At 39.1% G+C, this 23744-nt stretch overlaps 2 protein-coding genes across 2 annotated transcripts in view; one reads left to right on the top strand and one right to left on the bottom strand.

The window, feature by feature from the left end:
* LOC124358015 (nose resistant to fluoxetine protein 6-like) overlaps positions 1 to 23744 on the bottom strand; it is a 90300-nt gene that overhangs the window by 12170 nt on the left and 54386 nt on the right. Inside the window, exons 4-5 of the mRNA XM_046810241.1 lie at positions 2688 to 2908; positions 1638 to 1738 (exon numbers count right to left, since the gene is read on the bottom strand). Of these exons, the coding sequence (XP_046666197.1) occupies positions 1638 to 1738; positions 2688 to 2908 (322 nt within the window). The remainder of the gene's footprint in view (positions 1 to 1637; positions 1739 to 2687; positions 2909 to 23744) is intronic.
* Positions 10628 to 14095, top strand: LOC124358016 (homeobox protein Wariai-like). The gene has a single exon (XM_046810243.1). The coding sequence runs from the start codon at positions 11066 to 11068 to the stop codon at positions 12638 to 12640; it is 1575 nt and encodes a 524-aa protein (XP_046666199.1). The 5' UTR covers positions 10628 to 11065; the 3' UTR covers positions 12641 to 14095.

Raw genomic sequence — 23744 nt, 5'->3', positions numbered from 1 at the left:
ATCTTGATAACACTGGAATGGTAACTGATACACTACTTGAGATGGTTTGGTCAATATTGGCGGACAAGGAATAAGTGGCAGATAGGGTTGAATACAAATCGTTGGGTACACTGAAATACAGTTATCTTGATAAAACTAGAATGGTAACTGATACACTACTTGAGATGGTTTGGTCAAGACTGGCGGACACGGGATAAGTGGCAGATAGGGTTGAATACAAATCCTTGGGTACACTGAAATACAGTTAACTTGATAAAACTGGAATGGTAACTGATACACTACTTGAGATGGTTTGGTCAATATTGGCGGACAAGGAATAAGTGGCAGATAGGGTTGAATACAAATCGTTGGGTACACTGAAATACAGTTATCTTGATAAAACTAGAATGGTAACTGATACACTACTTGAGATGGTTTGGTCAAGACTGCCGGACACGGAATAAGTGGCAGATAGGGTTGAATACAAATCGTTGGGCAAGAATGATAGGCCCAGGTAGAAATTGACTACACTCCATCCAATGTAACAAAGGACCTCCGTACGATCTTGACGTTAAAGAATGTCGTACGCCCTTTCTTTTTTTTACAAACAACTTCATACTACATGTTTTATTTTAATTTTGTCATACGCGTATAGTTTATATTTATTAGTTATAAGTAATGAATACTATTTACATAATTTTTTACGCGATGTTACTGATTTCTAACTTAATTCCTATTTCAGTCTGAACTCCTGAACTTTAGAGCGCCTTCAGAATATTGCACGAAATCAAACTACTGCTACGAGAGCAGGCAAGCGAATTATGTTTTGCAGGCGTTAAAATTAGTACAGGTTTCAATTCCTTTTTTAAAAGGTTGAATTTATATATTTTTAATTAATTAACATAATTCTAGTTTTGTATTCTTGAATATTTTCGCTATTGTAAATACACAGTATTATTGTCTTAATTAAGAGCCGGAGTGTTTAAGAAAGTAAGGTTGCTACGTAACTATAGATTTGAAATATTTACTTGTGGCGTTCCACATGGTTCAATCATCGGTCCCACACTCTTTTTTTACTCGTGCCCATAAATGAAGAAGTAAATCGACTTATACTACAGTCTAACTAAAGTCTAATAGTTTATGTTTTAAATACGATTTTTATGAGTCATCTTAATTAATTATATTATTTCCTATTTTCTTTTATTATAAAAGTTGATTCTTTCTTTCTTATTAGTTTATTAAATTTGATTATATGAATCTTTATTTAATTATTTTTATTTCTGTAATTAGTTAATTTTTATTTTATTTTTTATTTAGAAATTTAATTAGGTTTGATTGAATTTTGTGCCAGCATTCGCGGATGAACGGTGTATAAAACTTTATTTCTATATTTTTTTTAATTTATTGGGCCTCATTGAGACTTTCACTTTAGTGGCTGACAAAATTTCTTTTTTGTCATCCGAGGGTGTGTAAAATTGCATTTCTTTATTATGTCTGCCTGTATAACCGACTGGAGGAAATTTCTATAATGATATGAGCTACAGCTTTGCAATTTTCCATGCATCCTTAAGCGAAGCCTGTTAGTTCCACATTGTAGATTGTGGGTCAAAACTTAAAAGCAATAAAAATAAGAAGAAATAAATATGTAGAGCACTCACCAGCTAGGGCAGATTCAAATTTTTGATCTCTGTAGTACGGCATTACGTAGTCGTAGACCGTTGCTATTCCGGAGATTATTAGGAGTAGCAGTATTACGACTCTGAAACAAGTATATACTAATTACTGAGTAAGTTCACAGGTACCAACTACATTCCTTCTTAATGTAAAGATAAAAATTTAAGAATATCTTGACGATCGGACTATAATAATTACAGGATTATCGTCAATACTTTTAATTGTTGGAGACAAATTATAACAATTGTGTTTATGGTTCTGTTTATTTATTCATTTTTTATTTGTTTAGTAGGATAAATAGCAATGATATACTAACTAAACAAACAACAAAAGTTGAATTGCTGTTGTAGCATTTGCAGCATAATAAAATTTGAGCCGTTGGTGTCCAAGCACTTTTTAATGTTGAATTAATCAAAATTCGGGTACGTGCTTAATAATTATTAGATTTTAAATTTTGTTGATTAAAATCTAGGATCTGACGATGATGTGCATTAATTTACAATTAATTTAACATGAACAAATCTAATAAAATCTAATAATCAAATTGTCGTAATATTAACAAGGAATTGTTCAAAATTTATTTATAAATTTTTTGGTTAATAATACGTCACTAGTTTACAAAATTTTAAAAACAAAGAATTTTCAAAATGAAATATATTTTTATCAATTGTCTCCCAAAGACACAATACTTAACTTATTTACACCTTGTTTGCTAGAAAATGGATTATTTAATTTGTTTTGAAACTGCACATTTGTTAATATGTTATACTCTTTTGTCAGTAAGCTAAAAGAATCAGTTAAGAAAAATATAAAGTGATTTTAAAAAATTTATATAATTGCATTTTACAAATGGATTAAATATCATTACATTTTATATTCAGATGATTGAAAAAAAGGACCGCGTTACAGTTTTTAATGAACTTTTGAAGTACTATGTTTGTATTTAAAACTTAGTTTGATACTATCATACATATTTTAAATAGTTACAGACCGTGCAAAACGAGACAGACTGTAAGAAATATATTGTAGAATACCTAACACTGATGTAACCAATGGTAGGAGGTATTTCCTTATCGCCGGCAACATGGCAATACTCTGGATCTACAGTGACCGCTGCTTCTAGTCCGTGTCTTTTGAAGACAGGCTCCAGCGCCGATCTCAGGGAATGCTGGATATCGTCCACGGAGCAGGAGGCTGGCACACAGACCGCCCAGTGGAACAGATCTCTGCGTGTCACCCCGGGATACAGGGTTACCTGGAATAATATACAACTGTCACTAGTATCAGGATCTACAGCGACCGCAGCAAATATGATAAAAAGATTAGAGGTCTGAGAACGCATCCCTGAGGTACGCCGAGCCCCAACCTCCTCCACTATAATTAAATGTCTGAAATTTACAAGGATTGTATTTTCTATCACTAATACATGGCTTGAGCCACTCGATTGACACACCTCCCTATACTGCAGGTATATGAGTTAACACCTAGGTATATGAGTTAAAACCTCCCTATACCCAGGTATATGAGTTAACATTACACCTCCCTATAGCCAGGTACATGAGTTAACAGGTATATAACATGTCCCTATACACAGGTATACGAGTTAATATTTTCCTATACCCAGGTATATGAGTTAACACCTCCTTATACCCAGGTATATTAGTTAATACCTGCCCATACCCAAGTAGATGAGTCAAAACCTCCCTATTTACTCAAATATAAGAGTTAAGATTAACACAGACGAGTGGTTTTGATAATACAAGAAAAAATACGCCAACTTGTCTCTCTAATTCTTAAATTAAAATTTTATTTTTTTAAATTGTATTGTTTTACTGTCTAATTTAAATTCATTTAATGTTCTTATTACTTTAAACTATTTTTATTTGTTGCATTATAATTTTATCGGAGTCAATTTTGATCAATATTTTATAACATATAATTATCATCACTGGCAATGTTTGAACGGCTGCAGTTTATTTCAAGGTAAAGACGTAATTTTGTCAATGTCCGAAAATCTATTTGATGATTTATATTGGTCTAGTATGGCAACTTCAAGATTAAATTACAGTACAAATGTCCATTACGAATATTTAGCCCCCAAAACCAATATAAAAAGCAGTTTCATTTATGTGGGGGTGAAATTTATAACTAAAGAGTATTCTAAATTTTATCCAGTAAATTGTTCAAACTATGAGTTTACATCACTTCGGTAAAAAATTGTGACAAAAGTGATTTCATAATTGTCTTTTAATTTCTCTAATGTACTCAACTTTTATTTTTTATATTTGCAGTGACGTTTCATAAGAAAGGAAGGAAGGGACAAACCTTGACATTTTATATGTCAAGGCGGTATTTCTTCCGGGGATAATCGCTCAAACAAAAAGTAGACCTTTCTGGCTTATCTATCTGCTATGACATATATGGTTTACGTTTCAAGAAGTAAGAAACGTAATTTCAAACAATTACCTGTATGTTTGTATTGCGTGGTACGTTGAATTACGATAACGTAGGATGTAGGTTCAATGTAGGAAGGGTGGGCTTACGTGGATTGAGCAGTATAATGAGATAACGATAATCTCATGCCGTCGGAGCGATCTGCTCGCTCCACGCGCTTTTTTTATTTCGTTAACGTGCAAAAACTGGATTTAGCGGACACAACAGCAATCTGCCCTGACCACCGCAAACGAGGTATATCTTTGTTGGGTTGCCTAATTACATATCACTTACATGATCCAACCTGTTTTGCTGCCGCTTCCCTGTATGGGCTGCTTCACACGTCGATCGTGTTTATGATTAAATATTTGATATTTTTATGAAGTTTTTAACAGCTGTTCTCGCACGAAAAGGCACATGTCTTGCTCGAAGAATATTAGAGCAGTCATTAATTAACTTTAATCCGAGTAAATTTTACTTTTTGGGGTGGTTGCTTTTTACGCACTAGAGTGAACATACTCGAGTTAAAGTTTTAAAGACTGCACCAATAAAACATTCTATGCAAAACCCTAAAAAACTTTTCACTGGATTCATTAAAAAAACAAAATAAGCTACTCAGAACTCAGAAATTCTTTATTGACAGATAGAATAACGCTGGAAAATAGCATCAATAATATGTAGATCAAACATGCTAAAACGCCCAACGCGCTCAAAACTCGTTTAAAACGCTTTTTGGCATCACAAGCGTTTTATGATGTCAACGAGTTTTTGGCATGTAACTGGGAGACCGCCCAATCATGAGATTGATTACGTCGCTGGAGGTGGGAAAATTGGCGAGTGCATGGAAATGAATGAATGCTGAATTGTATGTCTGAGTTGGGATTTTATGTAGTGTAAATGAAAAAAATTTTGTTATAAAAAAACTAACCTTTGCTTTACATGTAAAACCATGTCTTTGCAATAAAGATTTGATTGATTGATGTAATATTTAATTACATTAGGTGATTTAAAATACACTAATTCGATTAAATATAAAAATAAATTCCGACTAATTAAAATAGCACTAAAGTTTGTGTTAATGGTAAAAAATACTCTGTGCAAAACCCTAAAGTATATTTCACTGAATTCATTCAAATAAAACAAAATAAGCTACTCATAACTCAGAAATTCTTTATTCACAGAGAGAATAACACTGGAAAATAGCATCAATAATATGTAATAGTTAATTACATTAGGTGATTCAAAATAGCCTAGTTCAATTAAATATAAAAACAAAGTCAGACTAATCAAAATAGCGCTAAAGTTTTTGTTAATGCTAAAATAAACTAAAGCTTATGCAGATGGCCTTGCATCTGGAATTAAACTAGTCTGATCAGAGCACTCGACAAAGTCCCTGGCACTTTAATAAGCCCGCTGCACAAATGCCGCTTACCCTCGCTTTAAAAAAGACTTTATTTTATTTTTATAGAGTCTGTGAGATCATTTTGGAGTTTAATGCCGCTGGCTAATAAATGTTTTTCAAAAAAACTTGTTCTGTGGGCAGGAATTGTAATTATATTGGAGTGACGTAGATTGTGGCGATGTTGGGGATTATTTGATTTGAAAAAATGGAGCTATTTGTGAATAAATGTCACGCATATCAAGATATAAATCGATGGGAGTGTTAGAACTTTGGCCTCCCTAAAAAGCGACCTACATGAAATTCTACGAGGCTTCCCAAAAACCGCTCTCAATACTCTTTTTTTTTTGGAGAAAAGGAATTTTGTGCGTACGCTTTTCACATCCCAAACAACTACCGCATATGTGAGAAAGGGGTAGATCAGCCCATAGTAAGCAGCCAAGGTCACTCTGGTATCAGCAAACTTTGATAGGTTTTTTATAAAGAAAATCCCCGAGCTTACTTTCTTACATATGAGCTCAATATGATCGTGGAAGCTTAATTTATTGTCAATCTGAATTCCAAGAAACTTCATCGAGTTACCTGACGAAATCTCTTTATCCACCAAACGTATTCTAATATGCTTCAAATCCTGAGGGCTCCTGATAAAAAATTAATAATTTGAGTTTTCTCATTATTTACTACGAGCTGGTTACGTTGAAGCCACTGAGATGTTTTGTGTGTTTCTTCAGAAGCCAGAGTCATAAAGTCCAAGCGATTTATGGCTTTCACTGTAAAGGATGTATCGTTTGCAAAGACGAATTCTGGCATTGGCCCCATAAATGCGGTTTGGTAGGTCATTCACAAACAAGAGGAACAGGATTGGTCCCAGTACTGAACCCTGCGGGACTCCTCTTATTACCTCACTTGATTTTGACGAGGCTGATCTTTGACAACTATGGCTGAATTGATTGCGTCCTCCCACGTAAGTAAGATGAAATTCAAAAGTACGATACACATCTAATGCCAAGTAGATGGAGTTGTTTTTATCAAAATGCTGTGATTAACCATATCGAAGCCTGGGTCAAATCGAAAAACAATCCAATAGCTGGATGGCCCGTGTCTAGAGTCTGTGTCAAAAATGAAATATCGGAGTTGACTGCGTCAGTGATTGATTTACCTTTTATGAAACCAAACTGACTTGAAGAAAGAACACTATTCCTCGCCAGAAAAGTCTACAATCTATCCAGAAACATTCTCTCAAATATTTTATAAAATGTTATACCAATGAGATTGGCTTGAAATTACTACTAACGTTCCACTCTCCTTTCTTACTTCCCGAGCTCGTTAAAATGTAGCCTCGCAGAGAATCCCCTTGGGATAGACTCGAGGAAAACAAAGCTTGAATGAGGATGACTCCCAACCGTAGCAAGAAGATCACGGTTAACACCACTTATAACATTATTTAAAATTAGAGCTTAAAATATCTTGAGAATTCCCAATACAATAACATATGTATCAACCAAGCACTCCAGTGCTCGGCCGAGAGACACGCACAGTGCATCGCAGTGGTCAGGAACATTGTTCGTACCCGCCAAGATGACAACATAATCCTGTTTTATGAGTTTGCGGCCACTGAGTTGCTGCCTTCCATTACACACTCAAATGTTATACCAGGTAACGCTACAGATTCAGTCTTAACTACGGATTTTACCAATAAATTCTATTTACCACATACACGCCGTCCATGTGAGTCGCTCTGAACATCCTTTGGCAGTAGACCTGTATTATTATCAACAGACAAGCTTGTTACAGTTATATCCTTAACTTGAAAGCTGGAAGACACCAACCCAGTAGATAGTCCTTAGATCGTTTCACCTTGCTCGTTGGTTTTTTGCGGATGGATGAAAATAACTGTTTAAAGAAGTATTGGTTTCATTTACATTGTCACCTGGGTGTGCCCTGGATAAATTTCTTAAAGGTAGGATACTCAATTTATTTGAAATATACTAAGATTTAGCACTTTTCTTTGGGAAGACCACTACCCATCCATCTTCTCCATACTTTCTAATCTTAAGACAGGTAAACATTTTTTTCTAATATCACGTTAATTCTTTGTATATCTATATTACAAGTCTTTTAGAAGTGATAATAATTTAAACATTTAATAGCAGTGTAAATTTTTTTCAATTCTAAAACTATGCGGTGAGACAAATATTAACTGTATTAGATAAGTAATGCATTTATATTATGTAATGTAGCAGGACTGAAGAAGTGGTTACCCATTAATAAATATCTAGTCTGTTATATCACTTATTCAACACTGCTCAAGCTATTATTAAGAAACCTGATTTACATCAAATAACTGTTTAATGAAATAATACAATACATATTTTTATTTTAATGAAATTGTTTTTCATATTTTTAAGAAGGGAAGCAAAGACAGCAACAAAATACTAAGAATCTTATATATTGACTGCTGATTGGTCGAACCTTATCTGATCATGATACAACCCCGTACTCTTCCACTCACTTGTATAAGCGAATGTGCATTATATTATTATTTTACTAGATAATTTTATTTTTAAACTCGATTCTGTAAGGTACTTTTTTAATAAATTAAAAGGTTTACTAAGAATGTCTCTGTTTTTGTTGTGAGGTTTATTAATTACGTTGACCATTATTTGTATTGTTTTCAGACATTGTCACTCATTTTAAATATACTTATAATTATTAATGCAGCCTCGAAAAATGTTGATATAAATATACAATAATAAACCTTTTAACACTTTTTATCGAATTTATATGTACAATGTACATTTCGAACTCAACGAATTTCTCATCAGGTCCGAAATGTACATTGTACAAATAAATTCTAAAGTGTTCAAAGGTTTACTATTGTCCATTTAAACTTATAATAATGCATTAATAAATATTTTATTGATACAGGGTTCTTTAAAATTATACTCGTCGTGACCTACTTTTGGTTTTGATCTTTCATTACGGCACGGGTCACAGAATTTGCTTCTCGAATTCTTCTGGATCACTAAGTAATTAAATAAATGTAAAATGTAATTAATCCCCAAAGATGAAGATAATACAGCCCCATCCCCCACTTCCTCCTTCCTCCACCACTGGCAGCCCTAATACGTTTAAATCTTGGTGAATTTTTCGTTTTAATTCAGTTTCCAAATATGTTATTTAAAATATGTGTAAAAACGCTTTAAAATATATAATTGAATTTCAGGATTAAAACAAGTCTTAAAAGAATTTAGATTAACTGCTGTGTCTATATCTGCAAGATTTACATTGCGCCTATCAACTTACATTAATAAAAGGAAAACACTTCAATATCCGAGATTCGTAATTCTAATCATACTTTCTACAGAAGTTTCTTACTAACAAGGACATTTAAAATGAGTTGTTACTCAACCACGTAATTTTATCCGCGGGTCGTTTCCCACGAATAATGATGTCAGTTAACTGCTTGCACTGTAAAACAGAACCTAAACAAACCTTGGGCTTTGTTTTTAATCGCATTTCGAAATTTTCCGAATATATTTCATTGTTAATTGGACAACGTAGACGAAAGTAAAACATCGCATGTCTGTATGTTTGTCTGCATGATTTCTCGGAAACCTCTTGAATACTAGCCTAACCAATAGCATTGAAAGACTTTAATTGTTTAAGGTGTTTAAGGTTCATAAAAGCACTATGAAACATATACTGGTTAGCGGACTGCAGCCTTGCAAACAACTGGGGGTGGCGAAGATGATGCTCGGAAGTCCAGCAACGTGAGCAGATCAGGTACAGGTCAACTTCAGAAATGTCGGGTCATGAACTTAAGTTTATCTGAAGTTGAAGGACATCGATCGGCACATTACGGTACACGAAGCCAATTCCAAAATTCCAAATACCAAATTTAATGCCTATAATCGTGGAATTATCAACCAAGAACTTATTACCATTGTGACACCTCGGTGTTAACGCCCCAAAATTTTAACAAATAAATTAGTTTAACCTAATACTACGAAAATGTCTTATTGTTACTTTAGTGATTATTTTAACCACCTTTATACTGGTAAGACCTCCACAATATGTAACAATGCTGCCGTACACATCAAGTGCCATCCGGATTGATATAGGAAAATATAGGCGTTAAGGCCACTTCAGAACTTCAGAAGAAAGGGACAGGAGTTCTGCCACACCCTGTATGTGCATTAAATTGAAGCCCGCGGTGATGCGACGACACCGGTGTTGTCGCAGCCACGTGTACGGAATGCGCTGAAATCAGCAATAGTTGTGTTGTACGCAGGCCTTGAGCAGTCTAAAAGCACCATGTACTTCGTTAATTACTAAATGAATCGCCTAGGCGGCAGCACCTCTCAGAGAACCATCCTAAGACGAAACGCCCTCTGATTGGTCCGGAGCCTTGGCAGCGGGAGGATCGGGCGATGTTGAGGTGATGCTCGGAGAGTCGGCTAACTTGTGCGGAACGCGACAGACGTTAACTTAGGCCCTCTCCCCCCTCTCTCTCTCTCTCTCTATCCATATTTTAATTTTTCGGAAGCCAAATTCTAAATTCTTAATTATGTATTAATCAAACCTAATTATTTTATTAATCTAATCCAAAGAGTGTGCTAATTTTAATAAATCATATATTAGTTCGACTCCGTTGTTTTATTTTTAAAAGTTTATACAACCTTCCTCGCCACGAACCCAAGAGAAGATCTTTCGCCTCCCACTGGGCAAACGAAGTCAACCTACCACAACTGGTGTCAGGTGCGGGGTTGGTACTGACTGCAAGAACGTCACCAAGATGCGAGGTAAGTGATTGAATAAATTCAGCATTAATCTTCTTAATTAAATTTTTCCGAAATTCAAATCTAACACTTTTGAAGAAAATATTTCACTTTAATTAACTGCAATTTCATCTTACAAACATTTTTGTGTCCCGTAGAGAAAAGAGGTAGTTTTTCAATTTATTAGAGAGTTTTGAAGTAATTGAAATAATTGTAATAGAAATTACTGGCGGCCATTAACCACGCTAAGAGTTCCGACCCCCCCCCCTCTACAGTGTTATTGTAAGGTACCCGCCATAATGGCGTGTGACTGGTGATTTATGAATGAATATTACTGAAGAGATAAAGTGTTAATTAATTGATGTAAGAGTTTTGTTAGATAGAGAGAAAGCGGTGATGGTTGCGGTACAAACTAAGAAGTTAAATTGAACTGATCAAGAAAGAAGACACAATGTAATTTCTAGGTGAAAAATATCTCATGAAGTCCAAAGCGGACTTTAATAGTGTTGGGAGAAACTAAAGGAAAACTGTGACCACGCAGACTTCTACTGAAAAGCACTTAAGAACTTCTAAAAGGATACTTTCACAAAAATGAATGAGTGTTGACGTTAAATGGTAGAAATTCAGTGCATTCACAACTCAAAATAGACAACAAACATTATTTTATGAACACAAATTAAAAGGTGACTTTCAATATAGCATATTTCTAGTTTTAATATAACCAATGTGTGTATTAGTTGTAGGCTATCATGTTTTTTGTCCTAACTGAAATAATATAGTAAATTAATTGATTTTATGAATGAGACACAGATTTGTTAGTTCATACATCATATTTGTAATTTGCTTTGATAAAAACAAAATGACAGTAAATATTGGAAACAGGGATTTAATTGATCAGATTCGATCTATTCTGGAGGGTGGTGGTGATATTAACACTACCAAAGACAGAGTTGGAAACAACCTCTTGCACTGTTCCATAATAGAAGGGAATGAATCTGCTGTACAGGCGTTGTTAGAAATGGGAGTGAATTTGTCAATAAGGAATGGTGAATACAAGACCCCTCTAAATCTGGCAATTCAAGGAGACGTTGGATCTGGCATTATAGATCAACTCATGGGAAAAGGTGCCAGATTAGATGCCAGTGACATCTTTGTGGTTATTTCACACGAAAAATTGCACTTGTTAGAGAAACTACTGGATAAAGGTCTTGATGTGAATTATCTCACCGAGAGAGATGATAAGTCACTACTTCATGTAGCAGTGCAGAAGAATTGTTTTCCAGCTGTGGAAATGTTATTGATGCGAGGTGCGGATGTCAACATCCGAACCAAAACTGGTCACTGTCCTCTTCACTTGGTGAGAACCCCTGAAATTCTTGAACTGCTCTTGAGCCGAGAACCTGACTTAAACAGTAAAACTCGCTTTGGTCACTCTGCTCTTCACCGAATGATTTCCAATAACTTCAGAGTAGGAGTTGAAATGTTATTGAGAAGAGGAGCTGAACCGAATGTAAAGGATTGGAGTGGTGCCACCCCTCTGCATTTTGCTGTGCAAGACAAGAACGCAGACTTGGTTAAATCACTACTGGATGGAGGTGCAGATATGGAAATAATAGACCTCCGAAATAAAACACCACTCAATCTTGCACTGCTTTCTAGATTTAAAGGTGGAGTTTGTTCATTTTTAGACAAAAGATTAGAGATTCTGAAGTATAATAAAAATTATGACCCGGCTGTTTTGGCATCTTTGGACGTGGAAGGGGAATTAGAGGCCTGTGAGGCTAAGCTAAATAGGTTATCGGCATCCATTGACGAATACGAGGGAGAATATACGGATACGGAAGGCCAGCGGCTTCAGGCCCGGTTATGGCACAACTACCTCAGGATTCAACGTATCCCAGTAGTAACCGAGGCGGACGAGGGACGCCAGCGAAAGTTGTTGAGTGAGGCTAAACGCCTTTGTGATGCGGCTAGTGAACGAAGGGGCGCAGTAGAAATGGGGAGTGAGGATGGTAAGGAGATCGTAGTTAGTGAGCCTATAACCAACAAAACGCAACCGCTCCGTGCAACCGCGCCCGTGGCGGCGAATCAAGCTAATGTAGGGGATTCGACACCAAGCCCGGCTGACCAACGCACACAGCCGGTCAGTTCAAGCGCTATACCACCGGCGCCACATGACTCGTACCATCGCACACGAGCCGTGCCCGTCTACAAATGGGGGTTGATGTTTGACGGAAGATCACAAAGCGTAGGGGCGTTCCTCCAACGCGTTGAAGAACTCCGAAGAGCTAGGGGCGTGACCCCTACCGAACTTTTTGAGTCTGCTGTAGACCTATTCTCGGGACCAGCCCTAGTTGGTATCGATCCACAATAGGCCAGATAAATACCTGGGAACAGCTGTGTCAGGATCTGGAAGTAGTCTTCCAGCCACCCGACCATGACATCCGGTTACAGCAGGAGATTTTTAACAGAATGCAAGGAGAGACCGAGTCAATCGACCTCTTCATCGCGGCGATGGAGGGTTTGTACGGGCGACTAGCTACCAACGTGCCCGAAGAAGCTAGGCTGCGGCAAATGTACCATAATCTGAATCCCCAACTTCGAGATAGGCTAGCTCTATTTGATGTTACATCGATCGAACAGCTGCGGAAACTAGGTCGTAAGGCAGAAGCGGGACGCTTCCGGTCAGTAGAACAGCGCAATGTGCATAGGGACCATGACGTGATGGAGCCGGACCTAGCTTATACACCCGTAAGACGTAGGCCAACGCGTGACGCTGCACACCCTCAACCGGATAGGAAAATATTCCAAACAGCTCGGCAGGCTGACGTAACGTGTTACAACTGCCATGAAAAAGGGCATATGTCTAGGGAATGTAAAAACAGTAAAATATCTTCCTCTGATAAGCTAGTATGCTGGCGTTGCAACAAAGTAGGCCATATACAGCGAGATTGTCGTGTTAGGCTGAACACAAATGGCCCTCGTTCGGGAAACGAGGCCGGGGTAAGTGGAAGCGCCGCCATGACACCCCGCAAGTAGAGGATCATGCTTCCAAGCAACCTCAGAAGGCGACATTAACGATCAGGTCCAATACAAAGAAAGATGTTACAGCTCGAAAGGAGATAAGGACAGTGCCCATAGTTCGTGAACTTGTTGATGAGTTAGTGGCAATTGGCCAGATTGAAAACGCGGAGGGTAAAGTTTTAATTGATACAGGAGCGCAGGTGTCCCTATTGAAGCGGGGAGCCTCCTCCTCTGACCTTTTAAAATCAGACGTGGTATTAAGAGGAATTTCAGGAAAAGTACTTAAAACATATGGACGCCAGCGATTAACCTTGAACCTAAAACCGGGAGTTCAAGTACCAGGAGATTTTGTCGTAGGGAATCTTCCAAAGGGGTATTTAGCGGTGCTAGGCTGCGATATCTTGGGTCAGGGAAATGGAGAGATTAGCGTAGGACGCGGCGTGCTCAGGTTGCTGGGCAAGGACATTTGGCTGAACCGTTTAAGAAAGGGAGAAACCGTGCCAGACCCTAATCGCAGTGATGAGAGAAGTACGCAGCCAAAGACACAGCGCTATGTGTACTGTTGCAACGAGGTCAAAATCCCACCACGTTGTGAAAAGATCATTCGTGTAAAAACTAGTCGTTTCACCACAAAACCAGACGAGTTAGAAGGCGCAGAAGTAATGATTGAGCCCGGTGAATTTGTAATGCATGGCGTCTACATAGCCCGGACTTTAACAAAAATAGAACAAAATTGTTGTTGGGTCAAAACCGTGAATGTGAGTGTTGAGGAAGTCACGTTGGCGAAAAATCAAAAATTAGGGACTCTTGTTAGCGATATTGCCCCCGAGGAGGATCAACAGTCTGCTCGGTGCAAATTGGTAATTTTAGCCGACAGCCATGGTAGGGGCCTGCAGAGTATTATATCAGAGAGACTGCCGCGGAATGTTGATGTTGAAGTTTTCTTCCTGCCTAACGGTAAATTGAAACACGTAACATCAAGACTAGGCAATTTGCTCAACAAATTGACTGTCAATGACACGGTAGTTGTAATAGGTGGGACAAACGATGTAGATAAGTCAAAGCCTTATCCGTTGACCTTGCAGCAGGCTTTTGTAGCTTTACCGACGAAATGGGAAGCGACTGTCAAAGTGCTCTCCATATTTGATCGCTATGATAAGGATCTTAAGACTGAACTGAGTGACGCGAATGGCCTCCTCAAAGCCATCGTCCAAAATTTAACGAAACAAAGTCGAGGGAAAATTAATTTCTTGGATCTAAAAGGGGAAATGAACCGACGTTGGTATACGAGGCACGGACTACACTTAAATGAGGAGGGGAAGCTAAATTTAGCACGAATCATTAAAGACAGGGTTCTATTCAGTCATAAAGTAGCGGAGGCAAGGGTCAGAAGGGTTGAACGGTGGGATGAGGCAGAGTTTGAGACGTGCATAGATGCGAAGCTGACTCATATCCCACCAAAAGAACGGGCTCTGGTGAAATCCACTCTCATGGAGTATGGACATGTTTTGGCTTTCAGGGACAACCAACCCCTTGGTGGTACGTCTGCTGTCGAACATGTAATCCGAACTGGGGACGCGGCACCCATTTATAAGAAAGCCTACCGCGTGCCACACCATCAGAAGGCCGTGCTCGATGATCTTATCCGAGACCAGCTGGATAAGGGCATCATTGTCCCTAGCCAAAGTTCGTGGGCCTCGCCAGTGGTACTAGTGCCTAAAAAGTCCCCAGACGGTACTCCTAAGATGAGGTTTTGTGTTGACTACCGGGGGTTAAACGCCGTAACTACCCCAGACGTGTACCCTCTTCCTAATATCACGGAGACTTTGGATTCGTTGGGTGGTTGCACAGTTTTCACCACTTTAGACCTTCGGTCGGGGTACCATCAGATACAAGTTGACAAAGAAAGTAGGCCCAAGACCGCCTTCAATGTGCCGGGAGGGCACTATGAGTACCAGCGCATGCCGTTCGGATTAAGCACCGCCCCCGCCACCTTTCAAAGATTAATGGACTCGGTTTTGATGGGGCTGAAGGGTGACAAATGCCTGGTCTATTTGGATGATATAGTTTTATTCTCAAAAGACCTGCCTTCTCACCTGGAAGCAATAAAAGAGGTATTTTCCAAATTAGAAGGAGTAAATCTGACAGTTCAGTTAAGTAAATGCAATTTTGTGGTTGACGAGGTGAACTACCTTGGCCATGTTATAACAAAGAGAGGGGTAGGACCAGACCCGGGTAAGGTTAAAGCCGTGCGCGATTTCCCTGTGCCAAAGACCGTAACGGACGTAAGGTCATTCCTCGGCCTGTCTGGTTATTATCGCCGTTTTATCGATGGGTACGCCACGATCGCTCAACCACTTTTTGAATTGACAAAACAGGGACGCGAATTTGTATGGGCACCCGAATGTCAGGAGGCCTTCGATCGGTTGAAACAAAAACTGACCTCGGCACCCGTGCTAGTGTACCCGGACTTTAGTAAACCTTTCGTATTGGCCACGGATGCGAGTATGTTTGCCTTGGGAGCCGTCCTATCGCAGGAGATAGATGGAGAAGAACACCCTGTAGCCTATTGTTCTAGGACGTTGTTTCCGGCTGAAAAGAATTACTCGACCACTGAGCGTGAATTGCTTAGCTTGGTCTGGAGTACCAAGTATTTCAGATGCTACCTATTAGGCCGCCCTTTTAAGGTCATTACCGATCATGCTGCTCTAAAGTGGATGCTGCCCTTAAAGATCCTAGCAGTAGATTGATGAGGTGGTCGTTAAGGCTAGCAGAGTTTGATTTCACCGTGGAACACAAAGCCGGGAAAATGCACAGTAACGCAGATGGGCTCAGCCGATCGGTACACGCGATGAGGAAGGATGTGCTCCCCATTGTCGACCTTGATGTACTAAGGACGCGACAGCGAGAAGACCCTGTAGTGCAAGGCTTACGACAGGCCAAGAGTTTTCGCATGAGTCCCGAAAAAATCTTGTACCGTCTGAGTTCAGGTAAGCAAAAGATTGTAGTACCGGCATCTCTAGTACCGGAAGTTATTCGGTTGAATCATGACTTGCCTACTGCCGGACATGCCGGAGTAGCAAAAACATTGGAACGGGTACGACAGAAATTTTGGTGGAAAAAGATGGACAAAGACGTGCTAGACTACGTCAGGACGTGTCGTAGCTGTAATCAGCGGACTAATTGTGGACAAGCTAAAGCGCCTCTAGGGAAAATCTTCAACGAACCCCGAGAGCCCTTTGAAGTGATTGCGGCTGACCTAGTGGGACCACTACCTCTCAGTGAGTCTCGTCACGTTTACATTTTAAGTGTAATGGACCATTTCTCGCGGTATTGCGAATTCATCCCGTTGCCCGATCAAACAGCAGAAAGTGTCGCGCGAGCACTCGTACAGCGTGTAATAACAAAGTTTGGCGTACCAAAGGCTCTTATTACCGACCAGGGTGCGAACTTTACCTCTGACCTAATTAGTCAGCTCTGTAAGTTCTGTGATGTCCGTAAGATACAAACTACAGGATTCCACCCTCAGTCGAACGGCCGTTTAGAGAGAGTGCATTCGACTATTGCGCGCATGCTGAGCCATTTTGTGAATCGACATCAGACCGATTGGGACGAGTACCTTCCCTACGTCACGATGGCGTACAACTCCCAGAGTCATGAGTCGACAGGGTTTTCTCCATTTGAAATGGTTTTTGGCCGGAAGATGAAAATGCCCATGGAGGCTGATCTGACCATCACCGAGAGCGATGATCTTTACAATGATCATGTAGAAACCCTGCGAAGTAAGCTCAGGGAGACGTTTGAAATCGCTGAGAAACGGAAAATAGCAGCTCGCGGCCGTTATGAGAAGCAATACAATAAGAAGGCTCGAGAATTGAAATATGAAGAAGGGCAGATGGTCTTTCTACACGTGCCTAGTGTAGGTCGGCACCGAGTTAAGAAGTTATCTAAATTGTTGAACGGGCCGTACAAAATAGTTAAAGTACTGTCCCCGTTGAACGTTGTATTGAAAATCCGTAAAAGAGAGGTGACTGTCCATGTAAACAGGATCAAGCCCTGCATGAGGAGAGCTCCCGTGCCTCCCCAACAGGCAGTGTATCCACGTGGCCCTAGGCCTCAAGATGCGAGTGATAGGGTGGAAGATTACAGTGATGAGGTAGAAGATCGAGCAGGTGTTCCGGGGAACCCAGTAGCAGTCGCCGGACCCTCCGATAGGTTGCAACGCCCAAAGAGAAATACGCGCGTACCCGGAAGGTGGGGAGATTTTGTTAGACTCATAAATCTATTTTGATAGATAAGCGGTAGTTTAGTCGCTACGTAGCCCGGGATTAGGCGAGATGTCAACTTTATTTTTGCTGTATAAAATACCATTGCCTCTGTTATAGGCCTAATTGGCATGTTATTTACGCTTGGAGTCGCCTGGGGTTTTCACCGAGGTGTCGTCTTCGAAAAGGAGGGAGATGTGCTCCTCACCGACAGCCATTGGACCATAGTGATGCAGTACAACTTGACGGAAGTAGAAGAGGAAAACCAGAACCTAAGTATATTGCTATTCAAGGTAAAAGGTCAGTACGATGAGTTCTTTCAGGACCTCTTAGCGAAGAATGTAAGCATGCACTCTCCGGTACGAGGATTAGAAGCAGGATTCAGGTACGAGTATGTAGGTTTGCAGCAGCTGGTAGCAGACTATGTCGGCCAAACCAGTGACTTGACTACCTTAGTATCTAGTACTCGGCAAAAACGAGGCTTAATCGATGTGGGAGGCCAGGTACTAAAATTTCTGTTTGGTACTGCAACGGATAGTGACCTGGAATTAACCAATAGTAGGATAAATGAAATAGAAAATCTAAGTGATGACCTTTCCCATAACACTAAAGACCAAATAACCGTTTTAGGCAATATGCAATCGGAAATTTCCAACCATTCTAGAGCAATAAACAAAATTATCTCTACCATAAAAGAATATCACGAGGTGATGCACATAACTATGGCCCGTAATTATATCAGAGAACTTATATATGCCAACCAGTTGAGAACCCTTTTTCAATACTTGAAGTTGAACTCAGCCCTTTCGGAGGTTAAAGATGCTATTAATCTAGCTGTCCAGAGGATGGCCAGGCTTCACTTGGCCATTGAGGATCTAGCTGCCGGAAAAATGACCAGTAACCTGTTGCCTCCCCATCAGTTCTTGAAGGTCCTGACTTCCGTGGAAAACGTAATACCACCCCCAGTAAAATTGTTTTTAGATGTAAAATTAGAGAATTTGCATAATTTCTACAAATTTGCCACAATCCAATCATATGTAACGAATTCTCAACTGAGGGTATTAATTAAGCTACCCCTGAAAAATGATAATCAATTGTTTGAAATTTTCAATGTGATAGTTTATCCTGTTTACGACCCTTCACTCGCAAAGTGGGTGAAATGGGAAGTGGCAGATCAAAAGCTTGTGATTAGTAAAGACAGGCAGACTTATTCGGTTTATTCACCAGAAATCTTTGCAAGGGAATGTAAATTTGGCAAACTCACGGTGTGTCCGTTGTCAGACGCCTTATTAAGCGTCTACAAACGACCCAACTGTGTAGTAGATTTATTAATGAAAGAACACGTAACGTTATGTAGTAGAAAGTTGATATCTGGCTTACAGTCCCCCGTTCTAATTAGAACACCTACCCGCTGGCTCTACGCCACATCAAAAGAAACACGAGTTATATTAAATTGTTTTGGGCGTGATGCGAACCTGAATGTAAGTGCGATCACCCTGAAAGGTGAGGGTGAAATACCGAAGCAAGACAGATGTGATCTGATTGCTGATGGGTACAGGGTGCCTGCCCGATTTATCGGCAGCTCCTCGTATTCGAGTGAATTTGGAAAGATTGTTTTCCCAGAAGTTGATGGAATGTACAGTAGTGAAGAACACAGCTTACTGGTACATGATGTAAATGAAACTTTGAAAGTCTTGCAGGGACTAGATGATCAGCTGGGCACCCTAAGTGTTAAAGAATATTCCCTAAAAGGTACAGTTCAATTACTTAGGTCCCACTATCACAGACGGATGGTTATTAAGTATGCAACGTTTAGTGGTACGTCTCTTGTTGTGGTGTTAACTGTTGTTGTTCTGTTGCTAAGATGGAGGGTGCGAATTGCCGACCTGCTCCGTGCCGCCCTGGGAGATAGCACACAGCATCCGCAGGCCGCCCAGACAGAGTCGCCTCTCCAGACCCTCGAGGAGGCTGTACGCACTGTTCCTAGACCAGATGCTGATCAAGGCGAAATTGATCGAGACCAGAGTGGGAGTATGTCAACCCCACGAACCGCAACTGACGTCAAACTGACCGTACGGTAATCTAACAAGGAGTGGAAAGTTGGGCCCTGGACACTTTAAGTAAGTGTGAAATTAGTTGCAAACTTACAACTTCATCGGGATGTGTGTATGTGTATTACTTAAAAAAAAAAAACCGGAGATCAACCTGTGTCGAGACTGAACGAGTGCTTCTGGATTCTTAGTCGTAGAGACATGGTGGAAGAGTGATTGGGGATCCCCTAATATGTTTGTTGATGCTCTCTGTATGCTGATCACTTGGTTTTGACTTGTGTATGTATGTTAACGCAGACTGGTAATGGCAGAGTTATTCTTTGAACATTCTATTAAAGTAAGTAGCATATTCTAAGAGGATCAAGAATGCTCGAGTCAAACTGGTATCTATGGGAAGGTAAAGCCGGCACCCCCAAACCCAAATACCCTTTCCTTTCAACTCCCCAACCGGACTATAGATACACTGAAACAGCTCGAATAACTTTCCTAAATTTAAAATGAAGTGACATTCCAGTAATAACGCCGTTGAGAGTGTCTTGCTAAGGGATTTTCCGGACCCCATTAGCAAGACAGAAAAGATGTCTTTACCAGGTCTGCAGAATTGTATTAAGATAGTAGGCAGGGTATCAACCCTTATGTTTATTCATATTTTATGTATTCACTGAAAATGTAACTGTTATTTAAGGAATTTTTGTGTCACATGTAAGTTGAAAGGGAGTCAATGGTTAGACGTAGTCAATCAGTATTTCTAGAGTTAGGGAGCTGACTTGCCGGTTACTGCGAGGTTGCTTGTACTGATGGCTACGGAAGGTCAATCCTGTGTCAGGAGAACTCCGCGGCTTCTATGTAAGCCTGATGAGCAGCTCCATTTAGTGTTAAGTTTACAATTACTGAATTTCCTATGTTACTGTATCTTTTACAAGGGACCAATCCGGGTGACTTTCAAAATTAGGGGTGACCGAAGCAACCGGCCCCAAGTGAAATCTCATGAGGCTTATCCAAGAATGAGGGAGTAGCGTTCCAAATTATGATACATGTGCCTGGAACAATTACTTTGTTATAATTGGTTTTCTTTTAAGGGTACATGAAGTGCACTAACCCAGAGTGGCAAAACAAAACAAAAAATATAACATTTTCGACAGTCACCCTGTTAGCTTAATTTTAATCACATGTTGTATTGTCGCTATTGCGATGCCAATGTATTTGTTGTAGGGATGTCATAATGGTTGTAGACGTTTGAATGTCTAGTAATCTTAGATCTTAAGAATTCGTTAGCCTAAGGGAGACTGGTCCTTTGACCTTAGTAAGAACTAGGTAGTCTATAGTGTTAAGTTTCTTTCATTTTCTGATATTCATGACATGTTTTTATTTCTTCTTGTAGAGATCCTAAGTTTTTCTTTTGTAATTGTGTGTTTTGATATTTTAACTTGGGTGTGTTTTGGTTTTAAGCCATACATATGTATGTATGTAGTTCGGTAATAGTATAAAGAGAGAGACCGTTGTGATAGTGAGTAAGAGAATGTTATGTAAATGTTGTAAAGAGAGAAGGCCTAAGTCGCGAATAGGTGTCCGAATTTAATTTTCGAGTCAAAATTCCGTCCCTAGTATTAATAGTAATGTTGAAGCTTTTTCAAATTTTCTTTTCCACTATCAATTCAATGCATCTACCTGTGGCATACCAATTAATTAAAAAAAAGGGATCAGATGTAGACTGGGTGGCAGTTGTACGTTTGGCTAGGATGGGAGGCACAATAAGAACTCTTCGGTACTCCACAAGTACTCAATGCTGAGGGCAGCATGATCTAAAGGTGGGGGGAGTGTGACACCTCGGTGTTAACGCCCCAAAATTTTAACAAATAAATTAGTTTAACCTAATACTACGAAAATGTCTTATTGTTACTTTAGTGATTATTTTAACCACCTTTATACTGGTAAGACCTCCACAATATGTAACAATGCTGCCGTACACATCAAGTGCCATCCGGATTGATATAGGAAAATATAGGCGTTAAGGCCACTTCAGAACTTCAGAAGAAAGGGACAGGAGTTCTGCCACACCCTGTATATGCATTAAATTGAAGCCCGCGGTGATGCGACGACACCGGTGTTGTCGCAGCCACGTGTACGGAATGCGCTGAAATCAGCAATAGTTGTGTTGTACGCAGGCCTTGAGCAGTCTAAAAGCACCATGTACTTCGTTAATTACTAAATGAATCGCCTAGGCGGCAGCACCTCTCAGAGAACCATCCTAAGACGAAACGCCCTCTGATTGGTCCGGAGCCTTGGCAGCGGGAGGATCGGGCGATGTTGAGGTGATGCTCGGAGAGTCGGCTAACTTGTGCGGAACGCGACAGACGTTAACTTAGGCCCTCTCCCCCTCTCTCTCTCTCTCTATCCATATTTTAATTTTTCGGAAGCCAAATTCTAAATTCTTAATTATGTATTAATCAAACCTAATTATTTTATTAATCTAATCCAAAGAGTGTGTTAATTTTAATAAATCATATATTAGTTCGACTCCGTTGTTTTATTTTTAAAAGTTTATACAACCTTCCTCGCCACGAACCCAAGAGAAGATCTTTCGCCTCCCACTGGGCAAACGAAGTCAACCTACCACACCATAACCAGGAAAGAGTTTCAACTTTGAAAGCATTTTAAAATGCATAAAGATTTGCAATCTTAATAAAAGTCAGTTCTTGATTTAGGTCTCTTTAAGGACAACGGACATTTTTTCAGTGAAATTATTAAGCATTCAGACCGATTCTAACTGCAAAGAATATGTTAATAATGTTTGTCAAAAAGTATAAAGAATAACTTTTTGTTTTCGAAGTTGAAAGTCAATTGTACGTGAAGATAACGACCTCATTTGTGACATGTTTGACCTTTTTCAATTTCACATCTCAGTTAGATTCATATTATGGCACATGCAATTATTTTACAAAAGAAAAATATTGTTAAAATCATTTTTGGGCTGTACTCTTGGTTCAATACAAGCTGCTGGTTATTCCTCTTAAAATATTTACGAAGTTAATCGTTAAAATTATTTCACCTTTTCTTATATACTTTTCAGCAGGATTGTTGTGAACACAATACACAAAGGAAGGTTACTTTTGGCATCCCACAACACAGGCTGCTAGTAACAGGTAATCCTTTCAAAACTAAAAGTACAGAATCTGTTAACAGTTATCTGATGCCCACTAACGCTTTCTGGTTTGTCGTCATATTGTTTTCGCCTTAACGATCGCCATTTACTACTGGCCACTGATCAGTTTTCAGTGGTTGGAAGTTCAGTGCAGACCTATTGTGACCTATATTCTTTAGTTCGGTTTTAACAATTAGAGTTTTTTTATTAATTCCATGTTTTATAGATAGTGCGCATGGAGTTAAGACACACGACATGGTTGTTCTGACTTCTGCGTGTGTATAATTTTTTAATTTTAACCTAGATTTTAGTTACGTGTTAGGTTAGTTTTCCACCTTAAGAAGAAATAAAATTTTATATCTCAAAACGTAGTGTTTTTTTTTACATTTTGTATCACTGAACGAATTAACATGTCCGGAAATCCAGTTTCCTTAACACCATCGAAAAAACAAACTTGAAAGAATGAAGTTCCTGAGTCTGTTTGACGTAATGTAATATACTAGTACAGTTACAATAGGGTATCTTTTATGAAAAAAATATCTGACAGCCTATTCGATCGTAGAATTTTTAATGGCAATAAGTAGGTATTGTTATTTCTGGTTTAAATTTTATACGTATGCCTTAAACTATAAATGGATGGCTTGAGTTATGATATGGACGGATTGGGTAGTACATGGAGGCTAATATTTTGTATTGAAGGATTTAATTGTATAAGTATTTTGTATTTACGGCATTAGTTTAGTATAGATAGATTTGTTGTGATGAAATACAAGTAAATATCATTCATGTGTATCAGTAATAAAATATCAATTGTGAACATACCTAATTTTCAATATATTTATTTATCATATGGGTGCACATAACATTAAATACATAAAAATGTAAGTAGACTAAAATACATAATTTTCAATATTCAATACGTCGCAATATAAAAAGCAAACTGCTTGTGTAAAACTCCAATTACGAGTATTTAAACGGCGTAAACGATTTCTGCGA

This window comes from Homalodisca vitripennis, chromosome 3, assembly GCF_021130785.1.
Source record: "Homalodisca vitripennis isolate AUS2020 chromosome 3, UT_GWSS_2.1, whole genome shotgun sequence".
Taxonomy (NCBI): Eukaryota; Metazoa; Arthropoda; class Insecta; order Hemiptera; family Cicadellidae; genus Homalodisca; species Homalodisca vitripennis.
Note: the sequence above shows the minus strand (reverse complement) of the source record. Positions and strands in the feature narration are given on the sequence as shown.